The sequence below is a fragment of the Hoplias malabaricus genome, chromosome 2, assembly GCF_029633855.1.
Source record: "Hoplias malabaricus isolate fHopMal1 chromosome 2, fHopMal1.hap1, whole genome shotgun sequence".
Classification (NCBI taxonomy): Eukaryota; Metazoa; Chordata; class Actinopteri; order Characiformes; family Erythrinidae; genus Hoplias; species Hoplias malabaricus.
The window spans coordinates 81,290,588-81,316,096 of record NC_089801.1 but is presented as its reverse complement, the minus strand read 5'-3'; the positions used below and the strand labels follow the sequence as shown (position 1 = coordinate 81,316,096).

The window sequence follows — 25,509 nt, the reverse complement described above, 5'->3', positions numbered from 1 at the left end:
AGGATGGAAATAAGATTTTTCAACACAATGACCCGATTATGTATTACATAACTACAGAGTTACACAGTGGAGTCCATTTGCATTTGAGCTACGATTGTATTAATTTGTTGACTTTTTATTAATGTAAATATATAACTTTACAGCTTTAAGCCTGTGTTTATACAGTTGCTATTGACCCTCCAGGAGGGAGAGTTTTCACCTGCCAGGGCAGTCCCAGTTTCCAATTCTGGGGGTTTGGAGTCTGTGGGGGCTGGGAAAGCCAGAAGACATCCCCTGTACACACCCCCACCGGACCTGGGGGACTTCTAGGTTAGAAATTATGACCTTTAAATTGTGATTCAGTTCAAATATGATATGGTAATTACACGCTAACTACATAATTTAACAGTACGTTTATAAGTATTAAATTAAGAAAATTATAATATTATTATACTGTGCAATGTGAGATAAATTGACAATAAATACATTATTTTTGGGAAATTTGGAAACTTTTCGAATATTGAATTTGGTGATGCTTATCACCTCCTGCACCAGTTTTGAGTTTTCAGAAATTTCGACATATATTTGAATTTCAAATTCACTTTTATTGAAAAAAAAAAAAAACATGCTATAAAATAAAACCATCAAAGTAATCAATTACCTGCACATTTCAGATACTTACAAAGATTGTCAGTTGTGATTCTCATCTTCCAAAGACAGAATAGAAACTTAACAGAAGCTAGACCTTTATTCTTAAAGATAAAAATACACAATAAATTTATATTTAATAACATTTGTTCACTTGCATTCACAAAAATACAACTCGGAAATAAATAGGGAAAGGAAAGCAGTCAAAGTACCTTCGATTTGGCAGAAAAACGTGGACTAAATCTTACATTAGGAAAATGCTTGATTCATGTACAGTGTTATATTAATGTCACGTGTTATACATGTCAGTTAAAAAGTTTATTTACAAAAAACATAGGCGGAGACAAAGTTAAAGTGGATATACCTTGTCTTTGCTCTGCTTTCTGTGGAAATCTCCATTCCTGGAATTGGCTTCGTTGTAGCAGAGAGGCACGGTCAATGTATCAAAGGGTTCAATGGCAGTAACCCAGTCTTTACAGAAGAATTCCATCACATGAAGGACAAGGGATGGGCTTCAACAGGTTTGGACTTCACTGACACCATAATATCACCCTGGAAAAGGGTTGGCTGTGGATGATTGTCCCAAGGCTAGAAAGGTCGTCAGCTGCAACCCATTCAAACAGAAGCAGTCTTCATTAAAATGTAGCCAAGTGGCAATGTGAAAATTAGGGTTAGCAATGTGAGATGCTAATCAGCACCTCAATGACACATTGCCTCATTAGCTGAGTAATCACGACCTAATCACTTTTGCGCCAACCTTAAGGCACCAGTTCTTCTGCTGGAGACTCTAGTCCCCAAGAATGTGGAAACTGCCCGCGGTCAAATAACACATACTGGTAAACCACAGCCTACAACTATGAGGAATACCACACAGAAAATGAAAACAGACCACAGAGAGTTGATATGGACAGTAGAACCCACACCGGACAGTGGCAAAATGAAACGCATGCAGTCAAACACATACACAACACAAATGGACATTCTGCTCACTTAGACTTTGTAAGTTCAGCAGTTTTATGATGGACGTTTGTCTAAAACACAGCTTGTCCAATTTCTAATTGACTGGGATGCTCTGGAGTAGCTGCACATGTGCCTGAGGTCTCCAAGCCCAGTGCCAAATATCAGATAGAGGGCTTTAAAGTTCCATGGAGATGGAAGACCATCAAACACTTTAGAGAGGTCAAGGATTTGGTATCCACCATCTGTACTTGAACACACTGTGTTTTCTTACAGCCAAACGACATCAGATCTTCACAGCAACGTTCCAACATCTAATCTAAAGTCTTCTGATGTGCCCTTAACTTCGAGTAATCAGTAGGTGTCCAGAAACCTTTGGAGATACAGTGTAGGTTCCTTCAGGGGGCTCCTTCAACAGATCGAAGAGGGTTTTTAGAAACTTTAACTGCTAAAATGTGCTAACCATTTTGACTGCTTTTGCCCCCAAAGTTTGGTCCTGGAGTAGCTTGGTGCCCATGTCCTACACATACTGGTGTCTTCCGTGTCCCAACAAGAACCTTCTGTGGACATAGGTAGATCTGCAGAGAAAGTACTTGACTATGACCACAACTTAAACCAAGAGCCAGGTCAAGGCTATAACCAAGACCAAGATCCTGAACATGACCAAGACTAAGCCAAGTCACTCCAAGGCTATGACCAGAATCAAGACCAAGACTATGGTCTAAATCATGGCCTAGATCATGATCAAGACCAAAGCCCCGATGAGGCCAAGATCAGGACCTAGACCAAGACATAGACCATGAGGATGACCGCAACCAAAACCACTACCAACACCAAGATGAAATAGATAAGCAGATCCTTCAAAAGTTCCTTCAAGGATTCCTTCAAAATGTCCAATTTTGCTAAAAATGCAAGTGTCACTTTAGCTGCTAACTGGTCGAGCCGCTAATTCTATACAGCTCCGATAACAGGTTTTTTCTGACGAGGGTCTGGGTACTGTCCATCTCCGTAACTGTACTGGTCTTGACCGGCTTGACGATAGCCACCCTTGGACACAGTTTCATAGCGAGGTGCCGCGCGGACACCTACACTTTGAGGTGGGGGGACATCTTGCCGAAGCAGGACCCTCTGAGCTGGTGGAGGTGAGGGGTAATACCCGCCATGACCGTCTGACCGTGTCGCTGGGAGTCGGGGAGATCCCGGTGGGTTGCTGTAGTTATCCCTTGTTGGGTTGCTGCTGTATGCTGGAGTGGGGTAGCGTCCTACATCTTTCTGTCCGGCCCAAGTTTGTGAGGGATAGTCGTCCACAGGATTGCGCCTGGAGGAAAAACAATGACAATAAAAGAAAACATTTATATAAACAAATATCAGCCATAACATCTACTACACCTACTTTTCTCTACATTTTACATGACCTGTGGCCACTGATGGACAACACAAAGTGTGCAGGAACAGATGAGCTGGACCAACAAGGTAGGTGTGTCTAACAGAGTGGACACTGAGTGGATACAGTGTTTAAAACTCCGGCAGGAAATGCTGTTTCCGATCCACTCGTACAAGTGCAACACCCACTAACAAATCATGCTGCTTTAGGCGGTCCTGACCAGTTACGGTTCATCTAGGGTGTTTTCAGAAGGTTTAAACCTTTCAGACTTTAAACTCATAAGTGATCCTGACTCAGGGAGTTTCTAGTGGGGTCCTAAAAAAGGGTCTAAAGCCCTGAGAGTACCTCTCCAGCCCTGATTTACACAGTGGAATCCACCCCCTGAACAAGCCCAGAGTTAATGTGATGTATGAAACATGATAAAGGGGGTTTACGCACAGATTGACCACAGCTGTGTGGTGTATACAGTGGTGAAGAGTGTGTGTGTGTTTAGTATGAGCCAGAATTATTTAATGCTTAATGTTGGTGGTGTTCGTGCTTTTTCAATATTGGAGCTCAGTGTGTGTGTGTGTGTGTGTTCCATCTATCAGCAGCACATTCAGCATGTGACAGCCCTGACCACCCAAGCACTGGAGCAGAAATATTACAGCCTTGAGAGAGAGAGAGAGAGAGAGAAGAGAGAAAGACAGAGAGAGAGAGAGAGAGAAGAGACACACAGAAAGAGAGAGAGAAGAGAGAGAGAGAGAGAGCGAGAGAGAGGAGAGAAAGAGATAGAGAGAGAGAAGAGACCGAAAGAGAAAGAGAAGAGAGAGAGAGAGAGATCTGTCTGTTCTTCAGGACTCCAGTGGAGATGAATGGACTAATGAAGGTGTTTCTTCAGGGCTGACATTGTTTCCATGTTCCCTTTGATTACGGCGCTCAGAAACACACACTGTGCAGAAGTCAGAGACCACCCATTCTTTTATGGAAATCCAATAAGGATGCTGGTCCAACTGGATCAGACACAGCAGTGCTGCTTGAGTTTTAAACCAAACCGACCAAAAACATCCAGCCGACAGCATCCTGTGTCACTGATGAAGGACTAGAGGACGAGCGACACACACTGTGCAGCGACAGATGAGCTACTGTCTCTGACTCTACATCTACAAGGTGGACCAACGAGGGAGGAGTGTCTCACAGAGTGGACAGAGAGTGGACACAGGGTTTAAAAACTCCGTTAAATAGACACTGAATAGAGGCATATTCCACCACACACTGCACCTCTTAGCATTCACATCCCATCCTTGAGCCTGCTGTAATTATTGTAGTCCTTTTCTCTTCTGGCTTCATATTAAAACAGCAGAACAGGGACTGAAATGGACTACAACTCCCAGCATGGGTCGGCTGTGGCTGTGGTACAAAGACTGGAAGAAGGGAAAGTCTATGGGCTGTGAGGTTACAGATGGGTATTATGGCAGGCTTTACACACACACACAGGTTTTCATCCATTGTGGGGACATTTGATCGACTTACACTTATCCTATCCTTATTTCTAACCCTAGTCCTAAACCTCTTAACTCTGATCTGAATCCTGGGCCCAACCCCACACTAACCCTAACCACAACAAGACTTCAACCTTAAATGATCACGATTTACATTGTGGGGACTTGCTTGTGTCCGCATATAGAACACATGTGCATTCGAGTGTGTAAACACATTTTAGTTGCCACAGTATGATATATAAATGTCTATCTCTGTCAGTCACACACACACACTACTGTGTGTCTCGGAACACAGATGGTCACATACACACTGATGGAAGCCACCACACATGGCCTGGCATGTCTAGTAAAGCCATGAACTACTGACCTGCTGCAGTTCTCCCAGGCTCTGGGTTGTAAGGTGTGTGTGGTGTGTGTGTTGGGGGGGGGGGGGGGGGTGGGAGCTGATGATTAAGCATGTGTCTGAGGTGAATAGGTCAACAAAACGCTCTGTATAGTCCCTGTCCAAAGAAATAAATGTCCACCCTGGACACAGCTGCCGTTCTTTACACTGTGGGAAAACTTCCCAATGAATTGACCAATAGAAAAGCTCCGATATCAACTTGAGTGTGTGTGTGTGTGTGTGTGTGCACAGATGCTAATAAAAGTGTGATGGAGAACATCTGCTCCTAAGTGTGAGCTCATGGCAGTAGCCAGGCTTCCATCCAGCTGCTGAATAAACTCACTTTTGTGACGCAAACCCCTGGAGCTCAACACGCTTGCAGGAGAGCACTAGTTGCCTGTCACTTAACCCTGGTCACCTACCTAAAAGTGACGGAGGCTCCTGACCTGACACGACTGGTGAATCGCTTGGGGATTGAGTGTAAACACACACCTGTTTATTATTAATATTCCATCTATCCATTATCTGTAAGCGCTTATCCAGTTCAGGGGTGGGTCCAGAACCTACCTGGAATCATTGGGCGCAAGACAGGAATACACCCTGGAGGGGGCGCCAGTAATTCACAGGGCAACACACACTCACATTCACTCACACCTACGGACACTTTTGAGTCGCCAATCAACCTACCAACGTGTTTTTGGACTGTGGGAGGAAACCAGAGCACCCGGAGGAAACCCACACAGACACTGGGAGAACACACCACACTCCTCACAGACAGTCACCCGGAGGAAACCCACGCAGACATTGGGAGAACACACCACACTCCTCACAGACAGTCACCCGGAGGAAACCCACGCAGACACTGGGAGAACACACCACACTCCTCACAGACAGTTACCCGGAGGAAACCCACACGGACACAGAGAGAACACACCAACTCCTCACAGACAGTCACCCGGAGCGGGAATCGAACCCACAACCTCCAGGCCCTTGGAGCTGTGTGACTGCGACACTATTATTAATATTAAAAATTTTCAATTAAAATGATAGTAAGAAACTGCTAGTAAAACACATGATTGGAAATCGACATAACGCCACATTTATAACACATGTTTTAAACCACTCAATTCAGTAGAGATATGTTTATAAATAGGTTCATTACATTTTATAAACTATAAATTGTGTATTTGCCAATCCTAAGACACTGCCTTGAAAATTAAGTTCAATTACATCATAATCCATTTCAAATACGCTGTAAAAGCAATAACTAAATTAAGACATGTTAATAGCCTACTTATAAATGTATTATAACATGTGGATGTGTTTATAGGGTCAAATGCACATTGTATTCACAGATATTGATGCTAAACTGTTTTAAATCAATTACTGAAGTGCTGTAATAAGATAAAATAATATAAATTAATTAAATGTATATGTAATAAAATGAAATATAATGAACATCTATTAAGATAATTACAATAAGAACATAAGAGAGATTAAAACCACATGGGTGTGTGTATGTGTGTGGTCCAGACATATATCTCATTGTGGGGACCTGTATGCTTTTACACACCCACTTTATGGGGACAACTGTCTATTAAAACATGTTTAAGTTCGAATCTGCATAGGTATCCAGTGAATCAATATATGTCTATGTAACGTGTGTGTGTGTGTGTGTGTGTGTGTGTGTGTGTGTGTTTGTTGGAGGCCCAAATACTTTCCATCTTACGTCCTCGCACCTGCCCAAGACACTGGGAAGGAAATTATCCGCTTGGTTCCTTATTTGACCCTGACTCTTTAAGATTCCTTCAGTACCACACACCCACCCACACACCCCACCCTACACACACACAAAATGTCAAACAGCTGGTAGTTAGAGGAGAGGGGGGGGGGGGTGGACGTGAATAACACATTGACTAAGTGTGTTATCACAGTGGCAGACTACTGTTAATATCCCAACCCTCTTCCGGAACACACACTGCTCTAGAGACGTCACATCAGGGGTCAGTTAGTGAGATAGTAACCTACAATGGGTTCAGCACTGTGCAAAATCAGAGACCACTCCCAGTCCAGATGTCGCTTCACACTGAGGAGCTATGATTGCGGACTAATCTGTAAAGGATAAAGAGGAAGTGTGAGTCTTAACAGCCAACGACAGACCCGATGTCTGAGCACCACCGGTTCCTCACGGCAGTTCCTTATTCTCGGTCAGAGCGAGTCCCTGGGCTTGCTCCATGGTCAGTTTAGAGCTGGAGTCCAGGAACTGAAATCTAGACTCCGACACGCCTCCGAGGGCCTGGGACCAGAGCAGAAAGCAAAGTGGTGGGCTTTCATTTCCAAAGGCTGATCTCATTACCGCCGCCTCTGTTTTCGAGGCAAATGACGTTAAGGCCCCAACTGAGAGAGAAATAAATAAATAAATAAATAAAGGGAAAAAAAAGTCTGCCAGTCGCAGCCAAAACGCAATAAAGCGACTGACGTGGAATAAAAGAGGAGAAGAAAGACAGGGAGAGAAAGAGGGGACGGGTTTTGAAGAGAACGACTGACGCAAACGGCTCTTGATTTCCTGAAAACTGTCAAATTTGAGATTAAGCTGAAATCTCGTCCGCCGTGACGTCTTTTGAAATTCCATTTTCCGCAGCTGAGAAAAAACTGACACGTCTTCGGGAGCTGGACCTTTTGGGTTTGGACACGGTACGTGAGAGAAAACTGCTGCAGAAACATGTTTTTATTAGTGCATGGGAGATTGTTCCATCTGGTGCAGACATCGGGCCAAGTGTAACTTTATTTATTCGTAAAAGGCTGCACGATTTAATTAAAACTTGACCGAAAATTAATAAATAAATAAACCTTGAAGCGTAAAGCTGTGTTTAAATTACCAATCTGAAGTGGGCGAATACACATTTGATTGTTGCATCATTGTGGCTATGTTCACATCACAAGCCTGAATGTGTGCATTGCATCAGGAGGAGAGCAAACAGCTCCTCGACTCCCCGGCTGAGTCCCAGATGTCTCCCTCCACCCTGTGTAGCGCACAGTGTTTGTCATAAAACAATGGTTACTGTAGACAGATACATATCACTTACATTTATAAACGTGAACAGTGAAGATCCAAACCCCATCTTAGCAAATTAATCTGAATTAATGGGGACTGGAATGTGAACACCCTAAATGATAGTAACTCATATTTTATGCTTCTGTCTTTTGATATAAGCTTTAATTTATAAAACACAGCTTGTGCAAATATTACAATATTGTTGAAAGCAAGACTAGGTAGCATTTGTAACTTAAAATTAGAGCTTCAAAATCATTGTGATGCTTCACTGAGCTGTAATAGGGAGAAAAGAGCATCTGTCATTGCTAATCTGGGATCAGCACTGCAGAAATTGCACTGTGTATCTTACAGAGGAGGGTAGGAATATTATTGTCCATTCCCTGTCTAATATAATATGCTGGTTCTGATCCCAAACCAGACTGGGGTCCCCTATATTGGATCCAGAAATGTGAGAAGTAAGAAATCGTATTACCTGACCCCAACTGGACGTGCTTGGTTGTATTATTGGGAACTGCCCTGAAATGACCACTCTCGTGTGTAGCCAGTGCCTGAACCGTGTTAAGTGTTGAGCCAAACAGTTTGTGCCTGGAGGCTTTAACACACATCCGAAGCCTATCCGACTTACCGTGCCACGGCGCTCAGTAAACAGACTAGCATTAGCATTACTGGTCTGCCTTGCCAAAGCCTGACTTAGCCAGCTAATCCAATCATATGTAGGCTTAAGGCTAAGGCTGATTAGCAGAGGGCTCTCGCCGGGTCTGGTTGTGCTGGGAAAGATTCGTCCTCATTGGTCTCTGTTGAGTCTGCTGGACAACTCAGGCCTTTGTGTGGAAATGGCTAAGTATTGGTTCCTTGAAGCAAATGCAATCTGTAATTTAGCCCTGCTACCAATCTACAGAGATCCAGGCCAAGATTTTCAGACAGAGGACATCACTGAATGTCAACTGTATCATAGCAAACTGAACATATTCAGTAACTTTAGCTTGTACCATATACTGTATTAATCCTTGAGCTTGGTGTGTCCGAGGTCAGGTTAATATCAGTCTAGGGTGACGCTAGAGTAAGGCTCAAATGAGTCCGTCTGTTTTCAGGAATGTGTATACGGTCAGGCTAGCATCAAGATCGTGTCATACTAGAGTCAACATCGGGCCAGACTACAGTCAGGATCGTGTCAGACTAGAGTCAACATCGGGCTAGGCCAGTGTCAGGATCGTGTCAGACTAGAGTCAACATCAAGTCAAATTAGAGTCAATATTGAGTCAGACTCGAGTCAACATCGGGCCAGACTAGAGTCAGGATCGTGTCAGACTAGAGTCAACATCAAGTCAAATTAGAGTCAATATTGAGCCAGACTCGAGTCAACATCGGGCCTGACTAGAGTCGATTTCGAGTCAGATTCGAGTCAACATCGGGCCAGACTAGAGTCAGGATCGTGTCAGACTAGAGTCAACATCAAGTCAAATTAGAGTCAATATTGAGTCAGACTCGAGTCAACATCGGGCCAGACTAGAGTCAGGATCGTGTCAGACTAGAGTCAACATCAAGTCAAATTAGAGTCAATATTGAGCCAGACTCGAGTCAACATCGGGCCTGACTAGAGTCGATTTCGAGTCAGATTCGAGTCAACATCGGGCCAGACTAGAGTCAGGATCGTGTCAGACTAGAGTCAACATCAAGTCAAACTAGAGTCAATATTGAGCCAGACTCGAGTCAACATCGGGCCAGACTAGAGTCAGTCTAGAATTAAGCTAGAGTCAAGATCCGGTCAGACTAGGATAAGTTGGGTTCAAAAGGAATATTGAGTCAGTTCTGTGTCAGGCTGAAACCAGGCTAGAGTTAGGCCTGAGTCTGACTAGAGTCAGGCTAAAGGGGGTCTAGGTTCAGTTTGGAATCAAGCTAGACACAGTCTATATCCTGCACTCAGCATATAGACTTTAGTCAAATCTGCAGGTGACTGCTTGATTCTTCTCTGGTGGCACTGGGTTCAAACAAACCCAGACTCCAGGTTCAGAACTGTGGATTAGGCCCAGACCGGACAGATGTATCTCTCCCAGATGTACCTGCAGCTCTAATTCCATGTCGTGTGCTGTACCATCCACCTGACTTCACACGACTGCGCAGGTCCCTGCACTTTCCCCATCCCAGGGCCCTGAGCAGTGAGAGGCTGCTTTAAAGCGAAGGGCTACAGCCCGGAGGAGTCTTGAGCGGGGGCTGAACAGCCATTAATGCTTCTATTAAATCACTTGCAGCCTTCCTCGTGCACTGCAGCGGCGCGCTGGGAAAATGTATGCTAATGTGGCGGAGGCGCGCGGCAGAGTGCAGCAGCGATTTGAAAGGTAATGGGCTCGAATGAGGAGCCCGGGGGGAACGAGTCATGGAACCACGGAGCCACAGAGCTCAGCGCTGAAAAATGGAGTTCATTTTGTTCAAACAGCCCTTTGCTCATGAGCAGCCTTGAAGGGGCATTGTGGAGATGTGGGGGGTGGGGGGGGGGAGTGGAGGAGTGGGGCATTAGGGAGGTGAAGGGGAGCCTGTTTAAGACAAGATGGACTGGCTGGACTTGGGAGTAGATGCAATAAGACGCTTGTATATAATCTGTGTAACTCAGATTCAGCAGAAAAAAATGTATTGGAATCTAATTCTAATCCCAGTAGATCCTATGATGAAAATGCTAATAGGGATAGTAGAATATAACTGTCTTTTACCCCTCGATATGTAACACTGTGGACTCAAACAGAAACTGGACTACTGTGCTTCTGACTGTTGTGAGAGTCTCTTCAATGCAGGGAGAGTAGCTGTATATAAAATAAATGTAATCATTTTTCCCTTCTGTTTACGTTAGTGCTGCACTTTGAAACAAGACTACTGGTCCCCAAAAAATCATGTGACTGCAACCCCTGGATATAAAATATGCCCACATCTCAGAAAGGTATGACTCTTGGGGGACAGGTGCCTTACTCAAGGGCACATTAGCCGTGGATGTCGAAGGAGGATACATAACTGTTCCTTCACTCCTTTCAGACATAATTTTCCTGCCAGTCATGGGATTCAAACAGCAAAGTACAGACCCCTAACCACACCTACCCCCCACTTCTGGACATTCCTAGCAAACTGATTGGCCCTTTTTATAGAAGATCTCTGCGTATTAATAGACAAATTAATTATAAACTCAACTGAGAGCAATTTACCAACATGAATGAAGACCTAGCATAACGGTAACCAAATTAACGACTACTTACATCCAATTCTTTATCACGAAAGTGCTGTTATCTTCCAGATTACATTCCCCAAGCTTCTGTTTTAGCCATTTCCCCATTATCCGAAGCTAAACAAGACCCAGAGTGTGTGCAATTGATAAAGATCTGGAGTGTGGCGCTTGAAGTACTTAGCGAGCGCCTCTATTATGTCCCTGCCGTGACCCCGTACAGAGCGCTATCTGCTCTCGCTGGGACACAGCTGAGCTTTATGCTCTGCATGTATGCATGCATGTTCCTGGTGAGGGTTGATTGAGGCACTTAAGCGGTGGGCCTGGAGCCAGGAGAGACTGCTTTCTCTGCTTCCTGTCCAGATCCAGCTCCCCTGGGAAGGGATCAGGTGAACGGCCGGGGATGGGCACGGCTGGCGGAAAGCAAACACTCCAGATTTAATTAGGGGGTTGAAAGAGGATTAGTGTGGGGTTGGGGTAGGAGTGGGGGGGGGGTGGGGGTTGAGGAGAGGGAGAAGTGGGCTTCTATGTCAGACTCCTACAGTCCGTCGCCAGTGGTGTAGAGGTAACATGTAGACGCAGTAAGATAATAGGGATACTTGCACTGATAACACTATGGCTTTGTGGCCCCATCTATGTAGGGAGTCATGGGAGTCGCTGCAAATGACACGCCTGAGCCTTAGAGGGGCTGCCTGGTGGACAGTTATTCTAAATCGCTGGACGTGTTGTTGGGAAATTGCTATCGCATGGGTAAGTGGCGTAGTACCCCTTCGCATCTTCAGAAGTTATGATACCAGCAAATGGCCTCCGTTAGGTGATGCTACAGAATTGGGAGTTAGGGTTCTCTTGCAAGTGTGTTGAGACCTCCAGTTATTTTGTGCTTGTTTGTGGTAGTTTATAACATCCAAAATAAAAATGGAAGGGAAATGCCATACGTACTTGTTGATGGTTGCATACTGTCGATCAATGTCTTCGTATCTGGGAGCAGGACGGGTGTCGGGACCTCTTATCTGCAAAAAAATATATACAAGAAGAAGACAGGTCAGAAAGGGTGTCCTGCAGTAGACAATAGGGTAGACTACCAGGACAAGCATGTATAACTATATAAAATTATTTGTTTATTCACTCATTCATTCATCTCCATCATCTAATACATGATTATAATACAATCTTCAGGGTTGAAGTAGGTCCAGAGACGACCTGGAATCATTGGGCGCAAGGTCAGAAGGGAATCACACACACACACCTGTTGACAGCTTCACACACTCAACCAGTCACTCGCTCTCAACGCCAATTCCAACTCTGGAGTATGATGGAATCCTGCAGCATGTATTTGCCGCAAGCATAATCCATCTTTTCAGACCACCCTCACGTCCCTGGCACCTCAGGAAACCTCATAAACCAGGCCTTGCCCATGCCGCAGAAGCGAGGGCAGCTGGCTCCAGCGTCTGACAGCCAAGGTCGGTAAGATTAGGTCCGGAAAAGTGACTCATCAGCGGCGGTTAGAGGGAGAAAAACGGTGGCATTTGTCTCAATGAGGTGGTCCCACGTGTGTAGTAGTAATAGCAGCCCACCTCAAACCCCGAGCGCCGCACCTGCATGCCAAGTGTGATCTTTAAACACAAAGGTGTCTCGCAGGGATCGAATGTCGCAGGGAGCGAGGGAGGGAGGGGGGGGCAGAGAGGATGCCGCAAAGGTCACGTTGGGGAGGGAGGGAGCGAGGAGATCGTGACTGTGATAGACTGCCTCATATTTAGAGTGATGGACGACACTGTCGCGCTCTCATTCTTCCTCTCCCTCCTGCTCCCCGCAGCCTATCGCTCGCTCTTTTATTGCTGCTGATATTTGGACGCTTGGAGAAAAACAGAATCCCACCCCGGCCCCTCCTCTTCCCCCGCTCGCTTTATGAGCAGGAGGCTGCAGACAAATACAGCGCCTCATTGTTTCCGAAACGCTGTCTGTGACGGGCGTAAATATTGCAGCTCGGCCTCATGGGCTTCCATCTCCGCTTCATTTTAGAAGTATTACTGACCTCTGCCTATACCCCCCACCCATCACACACACACACACTGTTCCACACTCTCCGGCCACTTTATTGGAAACCCTTATCTTGCTCATGTACAGTTTTTGACAGCGCTGCCAACACAGACTGAGTCATTGACTCATTCACTGGCAAGCTGGTGACTCAATGAGTCACTGACAGATTCCTTTATTGAATAAATCACTCACTCCACTCATTCTCTGAGCAACTGACTCGCTGCAGGACTCACTGACTGACTGAATCACTGAATCGATGACTAACTCACTGACTGAATTATTGACTGACTGACCTTTTGATTGACAGATTGACTCAATGAATCACTCACTCACTGACTGACTTAGTGACTCACTGACTGACTGAGTGGTTCACTCCATTTCTCATGTTTTGTGCAACTCAATTATTGACAGAGGTGCTGACTCACTAACTGATTCAGTGTCTCACTGTCGGAAAGACTCACTCACCGATGTAGTGAGTCACTGTTTGAATCACTGACATACTGACAGACACAGTGACTCACTGACTGACCGACTCATTTTCTCATATTTTGTCTGACTCACTAGATTTCTGACAGAGGCGCTGACTCACTGATTGTCTTACTGAGTCACTCAGTGCCTCACTGTTTTAGTGATTCACTAACCCACTGACAGATTCAGTGATTGTTTATCTGACTGACTCACAAAGTGAATCCTTGACTGACTGACTTACAAACAAACTAATTGACAAAAGTGACCACTTACTGAATCACTGACTGACTCAATGACTGGTTCAGTGTCTCACTATCTGACTGACCGAATCACTGACTGTCACACCGAATCAATGTCGGACTTAATGTATATGTTTCAGTAATAAATGCATAAAAAGCGTTTTCCAGAGACTCTACTTAGCCTCATGAATATTAATGACCATAATACAGACGTGTGGTTGGCCAAATTAGTTCATGTGGCTACATTAGCAATAGCTTATTGGCTATGAATCTCTGACTGGGCACTACATGAGAAGCCCGTGTAGCGCCACCTCCTGGAGCACAGCTAGGAATAGTAGACTATCTACTGTGTGTGACACTTGAGTCTTTCTTTAACCACAGTTTGACCTATGACCTGGTGTTTTTTATTTATTTATATTCAAAGGGGCTCTGGGTCATGTTCAATCCTCCACTGGGACATGACCGCTCTGAAAAATCGCCCAAAAGGTCAGTTACAGTAGGGTGAATCATAACACGCAAGCATAAATCATCTATTAGTCCTCATCAAAGTCCACCAGAGCATGCTTTTGGATCGTCCAATCAATGTCTGCTCCTGCCATGGATCTTTACAAGGCAATTAGCATTGCAAACGGCCAGCGGCTGGTCTCGCATGTAAGCAGAGGGTCTGCAGACTGTGCCTCAGGGGGCCCTGGAGTCGAGGCTAACCCACAGAGCAAGATCCACACAACACGGTAAACCCTGATAAACCTCGCCAGAGGGGAAACCTCTGCTCAGAAACCACGGCAACAGGAGAAAAAAAGACGAGTTTAGGGGGTTGGAGAGGTACTGGGGCAGAGTGTGGGATATTGTAAAAATCGGAAGTGCATATGGGTCATCTTTCGCAGACAGAAGGGGTCAGTAGAGAGCGCCGAGGTTCATGAACCCTGAACGGAACCAGTACATCTTAGTTTATAAAACAGGACTATTTTACCCCGCGGAAGGTTAATAAACAAATAAACGCACCGTGGCATGATCACAATAATACACTTGAGGTTCCTGTTACATCAAATGAAGCTCAAGTGTATTAATGCTTAATTAACGAGGTCGTAAAAACCTTATTAATCATTAATAACCAGTTATAACACATCGTTAAGGACGTAATGACTTTTAAGGCATCTGCAACCTTATGAAAATTCATTAATAAATTAATAAATATATAAACCAGTTAACAGTTTGTAACGGTACTCATTATAAAGTGGAGCCAGTTTGTTCTGTTTGTAAACACACTGTTATTAATTGTTTATTACTGTGCAGGTTTGTGGCGTGAGAGAATATGCAAATGAGCAGCAGCTAAACAGTCCACAGAGTGATGTGATGGGGTTTGTGTTATTCTGGAGACATTTAGTCCAGTGTAAAACACCACACACACACACACACACACACAAATCCGCCTAAACACACACATCTGTCATGCATATGTATGCGGGAGATAAGATCGATGGTATTTATGCCAGGCTGGCCATTCAATAAACACACACACACACAGACACACACACAGACACACACACAGACACACACACAGACACACACACACACACACACACACACACTCTCTCTCTCTACAAGTCAGGACTCAGTGAGGTAAAAACTCCCCCTGAAGCCTGTAACCCATAGTTAAGGGGTGATTCACTCTGCAGAGAGTCAGTGATTCATGAGTTTCAAGCTGAGTCAGGTTCATTCCAGTGATTCACCTGGACACCACCAGCTGAACACTAACCACTACAGTTACTACCCCCCCCCCTCTACTGACACTCACTGGCCACTTTATCAGAAACACCCCCCTCTACTGACACTCACTGGCCACTTTATCAGAAACACCCCACTTCTACTGACACTCACTGGCCACTTTATCAGAAACACCCCCCTCTACTGACACTCACTGGCCACTTTATCAGAAACACCCCACTTCTACTGACACTCACTGGCCACTTTATCAGAAACACCCCCCTCTACTGACACTCACTGGCCACTTTATCAGAAACACCCCACTTCTACTGACACTCACTGGCCACTTTATCAGAAACACCCCCCTTCTACTGACACTCACTTGGCCACTTTATCAGCAACACCCCACTTCTACTGACACTCACTGGCCACTTTATCAGAAACACCCCCTTCTACTGACACTCACTGGCCACTTTATCAGAAACACCACCCCTCTACTGACACTCACTGGCCACTTTATCAGAAACACCCCCTTCTACTGACACTCACTGGCCACTTTATCAGAAACACCCCACTTCTACTGACACTCACTGGCCACTTTATCAGAAACACCTCCCCTCTACTGACACTCACTGGCCACTTTATCAGAAACACCCTCCTTCTACTGATACACACTGGCCACTTTATCAGAAACACCCCCCCCTCTACTGACACTCACTGGCCACTTTATCAGCAACACCCCACTTCTACTGACACTCACTGGCCACTTTATCAGAAACACCCCCTTCTACTGACACTCACTGGCCACTTTATCAGAAACACCACCCCCCTTCTACTGATACTCACTGGCCACTTTATCAGAAACACCCCCCTCTACTGACACTCACTGGCCACTTTATCAGCAACACCCCACTTCTACTGACACTCACTGGCCACTTTATCAGAAACACCCCCTTCTACTGACACTCACTGGCCACTTTATCAGAAACACCACCCCCCTTCTACTGACACTCACTGGCCACTTTATCAGCAACACCCCACTTCTACTGACACTCACTGGCCACTTTATCAGAAACACCCCCCCTCTACTGACACTCACTTGGCCACTTTATCAGCAACACCCCACTTCTACTGACACTCACTGGCCACTTTATCAGAAACACCCCCCCTCTACTGACACTCACTTGGCCACTTTATCAGCAACACCCCACTTCTACTGACACTCACTGGCCACTTTATCAGAAACACCCCACTTCTACTGACACTCACTGGCCACTTTATCAGAAACACCCCCCTTCTACTGACACTCACTTGGCCACTTTATCAGCAACACCCCACTTCTACTGACACTCACTGGCCACTTTATCAGAAACACCCCCCCTCTACTGACACTCACTTGGCCACTTTATCAGCAACACCCCACTTCTACTGACACTCACTGGCCACTTTATCAGAAACACCCCCCCTCTACTGACACTCACTTGGCCACTTTATCAGCAACACCCCACTTCTACTGACACTCACTGGCCACTTTATCAGAAACACCCCACTTCTACTGACACTCACTGGCCACTTTATCAGCAACACCCCACTTCTACTGACACTCACTGGCCACTTTATCAGCAACACCCCACTTCTACTGACACTCACTGGCCACTTTATCAGAAACACCCCACTTCTACTGACACTCACTTGGCCACTTTATCAGAAACACCCTCCTTCTACTGACACACACTGGCCACTTTATCAGAAACACCCCACTTCTACTGACACTCACTGGCCACTTTATCAGAAACACCCCACTTCTACTGACACTCACTTGGCCACTTTATCAGAAACACCCCCCTTCTACTGACACTCACTGGCCACTTCATCAGAAACACCCCCTCTACTGTCACTCACTGGCCACTTTATCAGAAACACCCCACTTCTACTGACACTCACTGGCCACTTAAACAGTAACACCCGCTTCGAAGGTGCATGTCATGTATTGATGCTCCTCTTACTCCTCACTGGTCAGTTTCTGACCACAGGCTCATTGCTGTCCAGATATGACTGGGTTGGTGAGTCACTCTGGACACAGCAGTGCCTCTGTTGTGAAGGTGTGTGGGTGATGATGGGGATTTTACACTCATCTGTGTCACTGCTATCTCTACAGACCAAAAAAAATAAAAACAACTGGTCAGAAAGTGGACTAGAGGATAACTAACTCAACCTGCCCATCAGCATGAGCTACTGTCTCTGACTTTAGATCTACAAGGGGGGGGTTCCTGAGAAGAGCCCTACCTGTAGAGTCCTGTGGAAACATCTATAGCACAGTGAGACTAACACACATACACACACACAGGCCACAGTCAATAAGACAAGAGTCAATAAGAGACGCCCCCTGAAAGCATTCATTTTTCATAATTTTCCTTAAAGGACTTTGCATTCATCACTGAACTCTGTTTATTGTTGAAGGCAGTGAGTTGGTGTGAGCTCAGCATCTCGCTCAGACTCCAGCAGGGTTCCTGCAGAGCTCAGCGTCTCCAAACAACACTCAAACTGCACCCAGCGTTTCTCACAGCAAACTCAAACTGGGCTTAATGCTCCTGAGAAGACAAACTGTGGATGAGTCTGTGGGGAACTGAGCTGTGCTTACTGCCATTTTTAGCCTGAAATACAAACAGGATTCCTGTATACACAAAGTGCCACGTTCTCAAAGTGCTCTGTCTAATTTGTATATTATTAAGTGTACCCACAGCACCCGGAGGGAACCCACACAGACACAGGGAGAACACACCTCACTCCTCACAGACAGTCACCCGGAGGAAACCCATGCAGACACGGAGAAAACACCACACTCCTCACAGACAGTCACCCGGAGGAAACCCACGCAGACACAGGGAGAACACACCACACTCCTCACAGACAGTCACCCGGAGGAAACCCATGCAGACACAGAGAGAACACACCACACTCCTCACAGACTGTGACCTGAGGCAGGGTTCATTTTTTAGTCACTTTAGTTTTAGACGAAAATGTGCATTAGTTTTAGTTTAACTTTAGTCTTTTAATTATTGTTAGCTTTAGTCTAGTTTTAAAGTAATTTAGTCTAGATTCATTCTATTAAATTAAAACCATGACCTAATTTAACCTTTAATTTAGAGATATTATTTAATTCTAACTTTAATAAACAATAGCTAAAATGTTATAACATCTAAAAAATATTAACATCCAAAATTAAGGATGAAATTTGGCCACTTTCATATACATTTGCTCAAAAGCACCGCATTTATTTAAAGTTAAAATTGTAAATTCAAAGTGCGCTGCAAACTGACACCGAGTCGTTTCCAAGTGATTCAACTTTATGAATCTTTGGCCAACAGCTGATAAAAATGACTCCCAAACTCCCAAATGCTACGAAAACTATCCTTTGGGAGTCGACTCCTCTTCACTATTCCACTGGCCTGCTCTTGTTGCCCTGACTACGGCAAATGATGCAAATGATTATGATTTAGTCCTCATTTAGATTTCTTTGCAAAAAAAATAGGTCATGAGCGAATATGTTTTATCACAATTTTCGTTAATGAAATGAACACTGCCCATATTCCCTGGCATCTGGAGATGTGTCGCACCACTCTGCCATCTAACATTCAAAGTATATTTCTAAAAAAAATATGTTTCAGGACAGAAACAAAAGCTATAACCTATGCTCTAATGCCCTTGGTAAAGTATGGTGGTGGACCAGTGATATTCCAGATTATTCCTTCCAAAAAACTCTTGGAATTTTGTAAGGAATGAGTTCAGACAAATGATAGATGTCAGAGTCCAGCCGCCCCTTCCAGAACGTCAAGGTGGAATCATGACCAGATGTTACAGCATATATTCATTCGTTCACATTCATCAACACGGTTTGCAGTGTGGATTCCAAATCATTGACCTAAACATCTTTAAGATCATCTCCCAGTCCTACTTAGGATTTGAGTTCTCTGAATCTTTAGAGAGAGTGAAAAGTGTTTAAAACCCTTGTCCATGGTGTGCCAATGCTTCTAGACTGCCCTGAATTTGACCCGAAGTTGCAATAAGTTTCACTTTCATCCAGCTTCACGGTGAAGGAAAAAGTTCCTTCCTTCAGTTCCACTCTTTCCTCTGTCATTACGAGTTCAGCATGCTTCCATTTAGAACCCACACTGAAGCTAAACTTCATTGTTCAAATGAAGCCAAGGGTTCAGCGTGCAACAGATCCTATCATATCCCCCTGGAGATGCTATATATGGCCGTGTGCTGGTAGCTTAGCACGGCCCAATGCCCTCCGATGCCCCCTAAACGCTCGCGGCCATGCAGCCCAGGCGCCTGATGCTTGTTAGCAGCAGATGGCGGGGCCATTTCGAGAGTGTAATTAAGACACCGGTCTGTAGGAGACTGGTCATGACCCCTTTCAGCCCGAGCAAAGCCTGGGCAATGAGCCGTAGGGATAGGTTGCCGACTGTGGACACGACTCTACGTGGAAGACTTTTGTATTTTGTCAAAATCTGGGGAATTATCTGAATTCCTAGGAACTGGTGAAGGATGACTTGCGAAACAAGATCACGGAGGCGTCGAAAACACTACTCTATGATAACGCCAACTCCTGTTTTTGGCCAAATCTAATCACATACTACACAAGTAAGTAACGATGATGTTAAGTGATGATCAACAGGTGGAAAATAACCAGTTCGTCAGACACAAGAATCTGACCACTTTCACCAGGGAGAAATTGTCATGACCATATGACGTTGTGGTCAGAGCATCTCCAAATAGTCTGTCCCAGTATGGGCCGTGGTTAGCACCTTCCAAAATTGATCCAAAGAAAGGACAATCAGTGAAGTGTTGACATGGTCATAGCCACCTATGGCTTGAATGGGCAACATTTGTTAAGTATTAACCACTGCATACTATCAAGACTAAACAGAAAAAGGCTTGCAGTTTTGGACAAAATTGCTCAGACTCTTACTTGTACCTATTCTTCCTATGTTTAAGAAACGACCCTTCCATGCTTAATATATCCCACCCCTTAACCCAGAGACCACATCATTGTTCACTCACTTGTGTCTGATTGTGTTTATTGTAAATACAAGAACAAAGCACATTTGAGGATTAGAGCTCAGCACAGGTTTATTCCAAAGTCTGTGGCTGTAAAAGGCCAGGGTCATTTTTATCCACTCCGTCATTGCACTGTCTTTCCTGGACAGTCTTGTGGAGGCTGATTTTGTCTGGACACACACACCCACACTCACACACACACACTCTGAGCTGTATAATTACATGGACTGTCATTGTGAGCCCAGCCAAGCCCAGACTGGCCTACAATCTTCTAGGAAGAAAACCCTGGACACGGAGCCTGACGTCTGAGTGGAGCCAAGTTTGGAACGACAAGGTTCAGAGTGTTTCTGAGAAACGCTTGGTTCTATTTGTTTAACATTTGTTAAGGTGGAGCTGAGGGAATTGCTGGGTAGAATAATCACTCCACTGTACATCTGCAGGGTCAGGGTGGAGATGTGTGTGCTGCTGGTGACGGCTCTCTCTGTGGAAGTCCCTCTCAGTTTCTCCGGGAATGTTTGGGAGATGTTTCTTTGACTCGACTCGTCTTACTTTCACACTGTGTGGGTTTTACACTCAGGATTCAACAACAACACTCCACCCTCCATCAGTCGCTCACACAAGTGCTTCATTTCACACACTCACCCTGTCACTCACCTGTGGATAGTTTTACTACTCACTCACACACTTATAACTCTGGATCATTTCACACACTCACAAACACCTCAGGACAATTTCACACACTCATCCATTCACACACACACTCAATCTGAACAATTTCACACACTCTCCCAGTCACACACACTCTCACTCACAGCTGTGGATAATCAATCAATCAATCAATCAATCAAACTCACTCACTCACTCACTCCCTCCCTCACTCCCTCCCGTGGATAATCTCACACATTCACCCAGTCAATCTTTCACTCACCCAGTCACACACACACTCCCTCACAGCTGTGGATAATCTCTCACTCACTCACTCACAGCTGTGGATAATCTCTCACTCACTCACTCACAGCTGTGGATAATCTCTCACTCACAGCTGTGGATAATCTCTCACTCACTCACTCACAGCTGTGGATAATCTCTCACTCACTCACTCACTCACTCAGTCACTCACAGCTGTGGATAATCTCTCACTCACTCACAGCTGTGGATAATCTCTCACTCACTCACTCACTCACTCAGTCACTCACAGCTGTGGATAATCTCTCACTCACTCACAGCTGTGGATAATCTCTCACTCACTCACAGCTGTGGATAATCTCTCACTCACTCACTCAGTCACTCACAGCTGTGGATAATCTCTCACTCATTCACAGCTGTGGATAATCTCTCACTCACTCACTCAGTCACTCACAGCTGTGGATAATCTCTCACTCACTCACTCAGTCACTCACAGCTGTGGATAATCTCTCACTCATTCACAGCTGTGGATAATCTCTCACTCACTCACAGCTGTGGATAATCTCTCACTCACTCACTCAGTCACTCACAGCTCAGGACATTTTCACACACACTTGATCTGAACAATTTCACACACTCACCCAGTCACTCTCTCACACACCCCCACACAGCTCAGGACAGTTTCACACACTCACCCACTCTCAAACACACTCAATCTGAACAGTCTAACCCACTCACCCAGTCACTCACTCACACAGCTGTGGATAATCTCACACACTCTGCCAGTGATGCAGGACGAATGAATGCATGAATATTTATCACTCAATAACATTATGTGAAGGTAACGAGGAGCGCTGTCGTCTAATCTGTGCTGAGGAAGAGTGATGTTTGGACACGCTGCAATTATCAGAGCTGACCTCACTCCCTCCGTTTCTCGTTAATGAAGTCACCAAACGAGACAAACGCTCACATCAATCAGACACAAGCTCGCGACTCTTTCATTAAGCAGCTTTTAGATCTCATTCCGTATTCATGACTCGGGACTAGAGGGAAGCCGCTGTAAAAACGGGCGCTACGCTACGCAACGTTAAAACACCTCCTGGTTCCTTCCCTCGCTCTCTGTTTCATCAGCTCCTCTGACCAATAGGAGCACTGTGTAGTCCACCCGTTGCTCTGCATACTTATTTTCAGCCCTGTTCTTAAAGCAAGGACCACCACAGCCTCTGTTTGGATTCAGACATGTGAAAGGGAACAGTGAGCGGACGTGGCCAGTGCTGTAAGGCTTTTGGCAACTGTCCCAGGATAATTATGTGTGTGTGTGTGTGTGTGTGTGTGTTTGAAGAAGTCAAGGGCTGCGGTCAGCCCTAAGCCCAAAGCAGACTGGACCACACCAACAGTCAGCGTAACTAAGCAACACAAGCCAAAACATAATAATCAAATCTACAACATTAAACACTATTATATTCATCATTTTCTCCAGTCGTTCTCCTTCGTGAGAATCAGACCTACACCTAGTGGCCTGGATGTATCATACATCCATCACTAGACATGTTTAATCCCATTCTGTGGAGAATAAACACATTCATTCAATGAGTTCAAAGCAACTTGAACACCATTATAGCCTTATCTTCAATGTTACACCTGTGGGTGGTTTTAATCTTGTGGCTGACTGGTGCACGTACACAGAGGCTCTCTCTTTGCCCTCAGAGCAGTCGTCAACAAAATGAATGGAAGTGTATGTGATGTCCCCACAACGTATGAAAAACAAATGTGCGTGTAAAGTGCACACAATTTTAAATGACCTTACACACTAACGTTATGGGGACTTCTTATCCTCTGTCATTTAATACAAAAAATAAAAAATAAAAACATAAGGCTATCATTAGAGTTAGTGTTAAGCTTAGGTTTAGGTTTAGGACTAGGTTTAAACCAGTAGTACTTTATAGATAAAGTGAGGGTAAAATCTCCGTACAAGGACCAGTAGCCTGTGTAAGGTCCCCACAATGCATGAATAAACAGTCTGTGTAATGCATAAACATTTGTTTCTTTGAATTGTGTGTACAATACACACAGGAATATGACTTGTGGGGACTCTATAAAAGGAATGAAAGCCTGGGTAAAAAATGACTTAAGCAAACAACTGTGTGTGTGTGTGTGTGTGTGTGTGTTAAAGCATAAGCAGATAAGAGTGAACAGATTACTGCCAGTGCTTTAAAATTGGCCTGAACATCTAGATGAACTGCAGTAATCTGTGCTTAGAATCAATGCCCTGAGAGAACCACACACACACACTGCCCTTTTCCAGCCTGCGAGTAATGACTACACACATGCGACATATTTTAAGCTGCAGCTAAGCCATAGTGTCTGTGATGCAACACTAGAAATGCACCATCAGCACCTGACCTCTCTCAGGTTTCAGTATAAGCCATCAAATCCTCACAGCAGTGTTCCAAAATAGAGACCAAACCCCCCTTGATTTCAGACAAACCCCCAGAGGAGCGGGTGTCCCCAAACTTTTGAAGAGCAATGTAGAGAGGTGACGGCTCTTACCCGGGAGGGGTCATACTCCTGGACCCTGTGGCTGACCCCTGACTCGGTGTAAGACGGAGCGGGCTTCAAGTGCTGGAGCTGGCTTCGGATCTGCTGGATACGAGCTTCGTTACTGGACAGAGGAGAGAAAAACAAACAGGTCAGTGTCCATCATCGAAACGTCCAGACACTTAACAAGTCGACCCTTGACATGATCAAATGTCCCTGAATGTACCTGCATCACCAGGACACGACTCATGAACGCTGGTGCTGCATTGCCCATGAATGAGCGCGTCCTTTAGGGCCATGTTCATATGTTGATAGACCCCCTGACCACTATTGTCCATATGTTACTGGGCTGGTGGACCATCCTCAGAACAGTCCACAAGCCAAAACTATCCAGACAACAGCAGTGTGTAGTCAGGAACTGACCATTAATGAAGGGCAAGACTACGACCAACACAAACTGAGCATCAAGAGATGTAGCTGCAGTCTTTAACTGCACATCAAGGAAAAGGTTTCTAATAAAGTGGCCAGGAAAAGGTTTGAATTTTGCCAGAGTATTTTTTTATGTATTAACTGTGCTGTTACACATTAACACCACATGTAATAACAGTTTAACTACTGATATTTTCAGTGTTACAGATGGCTATACTTGTGCACATGTACAAACAATGTAATTACATGTAAGTACACAGTAATTAACAAGATGCACTCACAGTAACGATTAGTGATGACTTATTCACTATTACAGATGGGCTGAAGCAGTGCAGTTTCATGTCCATATATATATATTGTAATTAAATGAAAATACATAGTACTAACAAAGTGCAGTCATGTAATAACCATGTAAGCAATAAAGATTTGCGGAATATTCAGTTATACGTAAATGTAATTACATGATATTACACAGTTACAGTCATGTTATTACATACGTAAATACTGAAAGTGACATGAATTTAAGAAACATGAATAAGATGTAATCCATCTGTAATAGTGACAAACCACAGTTACATTGTTTATGTATATTTGTTAATAACTGTTGTTATAACTACAGCAAAATTAGACAAAATAAAACGGGAGCAGGAAATCTTTCATAAATTCATAAGCCCTCAGATGTCTAGATAGATATAAAACATGATATTGTCATATAGATTTGTGGAAAAACACCACGCCCAAAATCAAGCATTGGTAAGTGTGATAAAAAGCCCCCCGATATTTGGGTTATGGAGCAGTGGAACTGTGTTCTCTGGGATCCAGTACCATTGGGATGAGCTGGAGTGCTGTTTTTCTGATCAAGAACTAATCACCCAACATTGCTACCTGATCTCATTAATAATTACATGGCAGACTGTCATCTAATCCTCACAGCAGTGTTCAGAGAGCTAGTCCAAAGCCTTCACAGAAGAACATACAAGACAAAATCTGTACCATTACCTATTGTTTCAAAAGAAACACTGAACAAACACCG

The 25,509-nt window shown here is 44.6% G+C and overlaps 1 protein-coding gene across 1 annotated transcript in view; it reads right to left on the bottom strand.

The window, feature by feature from the left end:
• Positions 1-586: 586 nt before the first annotated feature.
• pard3ba (par-3 family cell polarity regulator beta a) overlaps positions 587-25,509 on the bottom strand; it is a 138,507-nt gene continuing 113,584 nt past the window's right edge. The window contains exons 20-22 of the mRNA XM_066661722.1: positions 24,060-24,171; positions 12,031-12,101; positions 587-2,902 (exon numbers count right to left, since the gene is read on the bottom strand). Coding sequence (XP_066517819.1) covers positions 2,536-2,902; positions 12,031-12,101; positions 24,060-24,171 — 550 coding nt within the window. The 3' untranslated portion in view covers positions 587-2,535. The remainder of the gene's footprint in view (positions 2,903-12,030; positions 12,102-24,059; positions 24,172-25,509) is intronic.